The sequence below is a fragment of the Mandrillus leucophaeus genome, unplaced genomic scaffold (assembly GCF_000951045.1).
Source record: "Mandrillus leucophaeus isolate KB7577 unplaced genomic scaffold, Mleu.le_1.0 Scaffold10, whole genome shotgun sequence".
Lineage (NCBI taxonomy): Eukaryota > Metazoa > Chordata > Mammalia > Primates > Cercopithecidae > Mandrillus > Mandrillus leucophaeus.
This window is the reverse complement of record NW_012098098.1, coordinates 204538-210537: the sequence shown is the minus strand read 5'-3', so window position 1 is coordinate 210537 and position 6000 is coordinate 204538. Positions and strand designations below refer to the sequence as shown.

The 6000-nt window shown below is 38.1% G+C and overlaps 1 protein-coding gene across 1 annotated transcript in view; it reads right to left on the bottom strand.

Moving 5' to 3' along the window:
- Nucleotides 1-6000, bottom strand: part of CDH13 (cadherin 13) — a 643409-nt gene that overhangs the window by 493820 nt on the left and 143589 nt on the right. The window contains exon 2 of the mRNA XM_011970562.1: nt 2281-2425. Coding sequence (XP_011825952.1) covers nt 2281-2299 — 19 coding nt within the window. The 5' untranslated portion in view covers nt 2300-2425. The remainder of the gene's footprint in view (nt 1-2280; nt 2426-6000) is intronic.

The following is a 6000-nucleotide window of genomic DNA, read 5'->3' as shown; positions in this document are numbered from 1 at the left end:
CACTCCCACCCCTACTCCCATCCCAAACCCCATCCCTATCCCCACCACCACTCCCAACCCCAGAGGGTGTCAAATAATTTCTACAACACATGGGATTCTACGAGCCACAGAAGAGCAGAGCATGATGGAAATAAAAGAGGCGATCATTTTTATAGCCAGTTAGGGTTTGTCATTACTTGTAAACAATTTAAATTGAAGAAGAGGTTGGAAAGAGGATACTGTCTTCTTCCTCAGATCCCCACTGGCCTCATGGGGCCATCTTGCCTGCAACTCTCTTACAGGATGCTAAGTAATCTAAGTGGCTTTTTATTTGAAAGTTTTTTACAACATTTCCACATTCTGGATCCCAAATCTGACTGACTCTATTTCAGTTCGAGCTCTACAGTCCAACCTAGAAGGTGCTGAAAAAGAAAACAATGAATCCATACAGACACCTGAGTCTTTATGTATTTTTACAGGATAATACCAATCATAAATAGATATTTGAGGTGGTTTATGTTTTGCAGGAGAAGTGTCTGTCCCTAACTGAATAACTCTGTGATTTAAGAAATTCAATGTGCATAAAGAACTCTATCTTCCTTCAAAAAATATTACATGTATATACAGCAATAAAATCTAAAATTCTTTTCTAAACTTTAAGGACAGGCACAGTGGGAGGAAAATTGGACACCGTCTAATCATATACACACATAATATACAAAGACATGTGCGAGCTCACAGCCATACCGAATGTAAGCACTGTCATTTACATTTAGAACACTTTTCCAGCCCATCTGAATTCTAGTCACTCACTCACAGGGCCCGGGTACCACAGATAGCAACTGGGAATCATTTTTCTGTTCTGCTCAAACTTTGGCCTCTTTAATCGCTTTCCTCATTGGTTCTCCTAATGTGTTCTGCACATCAGCTTGTTTAAGAAGATTTCTGTAAACATCAAATCCAAATTCCAGGGTGTTTCTCACCAGAAGCCATCTCTCCATCAAAAGCAGCTCACAGAGAGGGGCCACGTGGACTGTCTGTCCTAAAATGACCTGACCTCCCTTCACCTGCCCTCTCTCCTTCTCTCTAGACCTGTCATTGCTCCTCTGGCTCCAACACTCCCCTCAAACACCCTCTGGCACACACGCAATGCATTCACTCTCATTTCTGGAGTGTATTTAAAGCTGGGAAGGAAGAGGGTCGATCTTGCCCTTGGGGGATCTGATGCAGCACATGAAGACCCAGCTCCTTGAAGCTGACGGGAGGTTTTAGGCATCTTGCATACAATTATTCACCTGGTTGTCTGGGAAGGTTACCATGGTAACATTTCCAGAGTTTCATGTATCTACATGTCATTGATAGATCCCATCAATTCAGCAAAGGGGGAAAAATAGTAGCTCTCATCTCCTGTCTGGTCTGACGAATCACTATTTTACTTATTTGGGCATAATCTAGGAACAGCAACACGACACTCTTAATATGGTGGTTTTTTTTTCACTCAAGTATATTTTAAAGATGAAAATCAAAGTCCAGCTGAAGAGGAATTTTTCTGTTTTATTCTTTCATTTTCTCAAGTATTATACTCAGGAGTGACTTCAGCTGCTGGCTACGGCATACTTTAATTACTACGTATTGGGCCAAAAAAGGAAGCTCTAAATTCTAAAACCATCCCTGACAGAAAGGATAAACATGGGAAAAGACAGCAGGAGCTCTATAGTAACCTTGAGTGACTTCTATAACAGTAGGCACATGCATTTCCGGAGAGAGATATCAAACATCTTCCTTTTGGTCCTCTGACTGAAGACAAAAGCTCTCTTCATGCACATCTTCTAAGGGAAGAGAAAAAGTCCTACCTATTTTACTAAAATAGTTCTTATTAAAAGGCCACTATGAAAAGAAATAACTGAGGAGTTTGTAATGAGGACTCAATTCTCATCAAAGCCTTGCTATAGCACAAAGTTTAGCCTTGGACCTTGGACCTTGGACCTTGGACCTTGGACCAAAAGGTAAGCTGGATATTTACATGGTGCCCAACATTAGCCATGCCTTAGAGACTTAGATGGCAGTCATCCTTGGAGGGTCATCTCCAGAGACAATGAAAGAGATTTTCATAATTTGCAACACCTTGGTCAAGCTTTGCACTTTAGCTTTCCAACCTGGCTTCCATGCAGGGAAGTAATAAGTCAATGTGGATACAAGCTGACAAGTTGGAACAGCCATAAGACAGTCCCTAGAATCCACAAAGATCATCGTGTGCCTCTCTCCAAGCCATTATGCTAAAGGTAAGTCAACGTGACATACCTGTGGGTGACCCTTCCATGACGTGGCCGATGTAGGGACCTTCCCGAAAGATCGGTCGGTTGTCATTCTGATCAATCACAATGACTTCCAGAGGCACCGGCCCCTCGAGAGTTTTGCCATTGACATCAGTGGTCTCCACAAATAGCTATTTGAGCAAAGAGATTGGGGGAGAAAGAAGATATTAATTCATTATGAAAATTGAAATAAGATTCTCTAGAGAAAGTAGGTTATATCAGCAATTTTATGAGCCCTTGGCAATATTAAAACTTTGGTCTCAATGGATAGTCACTGGGACTAGAATAGAAATGAAACATTCCAGAATAAAAGGCAAAGATCAGTTCACTTTAGATCCCCCTTGGGAAATTTACAATTAATTCATCAAATCTGCAAAGAAAGTTAAAACAAACAAACAAAAAAACCCCAAAACATAAGTAGTCATAGCCAAGAAATTATGCTTATATCATTTCTGTTCTCCCAATATCATTATGCTTAAAAAGAATGTTATGCTAATAAAAATAATTGACTAAGCAGTTATGAACCAAGTACATTAAGAGGTAACCAAAAGTGTTTATGGCAATCTCTTAGGAGAAAATCAGTCAGTATTTGTAGGGGGCTTTCCTCAGGAAAGCTAGGAACTCAGAATTTGCAGGGGCCTGAATGAGATCTTGGGATTCCTGCCTACCAGGCTCTTTACAATCTCAGAGGATTTCACAAGACCATGAATCACTTCTACAGGGAACCACTTTCAGATCTCAATGAAGAAGGCAGCATAAAAAAAAACAGGATTTTGTTTGTCTTGGAAACAAAGAATTATGCCATGGCATTTCCAGTGAATCACAGGGACCTTACATGCACATTTTCTGTGCTTAATTCAACCTTGATTTAACTCAGTGATAAGAGTAATACTTCTTCTTGGATATAAGTGGTGGTTCCTGCACAGGAGTATTTTGGTCAGAAAAGGGCCTCTGCATTTGGAATCCTAGTACAACTCATCCCTATCTTTGTGACTTTGAGCAAGACACTGGATCTCAGTTTTCTCATCTGTAAATGGGGTTAAAAAAACACCCATTATTATGAATAATAACAAACACTTATCCAGTGCTTCCTTTGGTTCTATACTAAATTATCTCACTTGATTCTCATAATAACCCTTTGGATCCTTTTACAGAGGACAGAATGACAGCAAACAGGAGATAAATGGTGGAGTCCGGATTTGATCTTGGGAAGTCTGCCTGCAGATCTCACATTTTTAACCACTATAAACAATATTTCTAAAGCATTTAATATAGGGTCTGTCACATATCTCAAGAATATTAACTGCTGCTATTGTTGCTACAATTATCGATACCATTGTCAAAAACGAGCCCAAATTAGAAAAATGAAAGACAAACATTCTTGTTATAAATCAGTACAGTCACATCCCACCTGATGGTATTGTAAACCAGTATAATCCTTTTCAAAAGCATGGCAAAATTCAACAGAAACCATGAAAGACTCATACTTTGTACTATTTTTATACCACTCCTGATCCTATATAAGTTTGCAGGAACGATTCACTGCATTGTTATTTCTCATAATAAAATCACACTGGCATCCGCCTGAATGTCCAGTAGAAGCAAACTAGTTGAATGAATGAATGTGTCACAACATGTTACAATACAATAATTTTTAAACTTTACTGATCGACTTAGAATATTGAGTAAAAATACACAAAATAACATGTGCATCATGCATATATGACATACAAATATGAACAGAATTTGAAGGCAGTGAGCAAAACGAAACCAGGTATGTGTGCGTAGATAATTTTTTTCTTTCTTTCTTTCTTTCTTTTTTTTTTTTTAACATTACTTCATCCTTTTACTAGCAAGTTCACACACAGACATACACACTTGATTTCTGGGGCAAATAAAATAATGCAAATAATAAGAAAAAATTAAGTGAACAGAGCCTCCTAGTATCTGCACACAAAGGAGATCTTACAGAGAGTGAAATCTTATACTTTTATGTTTTTTTTAAAGCTATTATGAGAATACTGCTAACAAAGGAAATCAATCAAAATAAAGCTTTGGGGCAATTTTATGTAATAACATAGGTTTGGTTTTTCATCTTCCCAAAATAGCCAAGGACTTGACTTTAACTCAACCGAAAAAACAAAACAAAACAAAACAAAACAAAAAAACCAAAAAAAACCCACTGTGCCCAAACAAACATCTTGGATCTGAATCCTAAAATTCTACATTCTATAAGACTTGGCCAGTATCACAAGTTACAAGTAGGATAGATAATCAGAATTCACATTTGCCAAATATTCAAATATGCTGAAACTGGGAAGGGCAGACAACAGATCCATCTTAACACAACAGAAAGAAAGGAAGAAACTAAGGAGACACCATTGATTAGGATGAATGCAAAATGTGGAGCCGAATCTCAGAAAACCAATTTTGCAAACAGACAATCAAATGGTATTTTATGATACAAAACTATTCAGAGTTTGACTCTTAGACTTTTCAAAGGACAATAATATCAACAGAAGCCAAGACCTTTGGAATGCTCTCTAAAAACAGTGAAGTGCTGTTAAGTGGGATTTTCTTAAAGTTAATTTAATACGAATTATTTGAGGACCCACTACATGTCAGCCATCATGCTGAACACCCTGGTATCCAGTGGTTATCAGGAAAGATACCCTAGCATGGAGAGACTAACAATAAACAAGAGAAAAACATATGAACAAGGTAATTTCAGTCACAGATGAGGCCTTTGAAGGACATGAGATAGGTTTGAGTACGAAAGTTTCACTATCAAATACTGTAGCTGCTAGCAGCATGTGGCTATTGCAATTTATATTTATTAAAATGAAAAAAACTCAGTACTCCAGTCAAACTAGGGAAGTTTTCAGTGCTCAATAGTCACATGTGGGTAGTAGCTACCATATTAGACAACATGGATGTAGAACATTTCCATCACTGGATAGAGTATGATTGAAAAAGTGTGTGTGTGGTGGGGGGTGGGTGGAGGGCAGGCGGCACCTATTCGAGATAAATGGTGGAAAAAACCTTATTGCTGAGGGAATGTTTCAGCTGAGGCTTGAATGACAAGAAAGTGGAAAGAGATAGCCATACAAAAATACATGGAAAATGATTTCTAGACAGCAGGAATAGCAATAGCAGACTTTGAGGTAAGAATGATCTTGGAACTAATTTGAGAGTGGGGAATGGTATAAGATCAAGTCAAATAATTAGGGCTCTGCTCAACTCCAAATGGAGTAGGTTAAGGCTTACATCCATACAAGATTTTTTGCGTAAAAAAATCTAAACCAAGTGAAGAATGAAGACATTTTCCTCCTATGCGTCCCTGGGAAGGCAGAGATGAGAAAGAAGTATATCATGCTTTTTCCCAACAGAGGAAAACATAATAGACGGAATAAAATATATAATAGGAAATGTTTGTGTTTTACATAAAGGTTCATGTAGTTTTAAAATCATCTTATTAATGACGTGGATGAAAATTAAGCACATGCGTATGCATGAGGAAGTTGTTAGTAAATACAGCCTTATCCACCCAATCACATACCATAACAAAATCTGACATTCCTATGAGTTTTCATCACTGTTCTCATATGAAGGTCAGACCCGCAGTTAGCAAATGCCAAACTTTCTGAAGTCAGGCTCTTAAATTCCAGCGCGTCCTCCAGTATCAGAGAATAAATGTTCAATTACG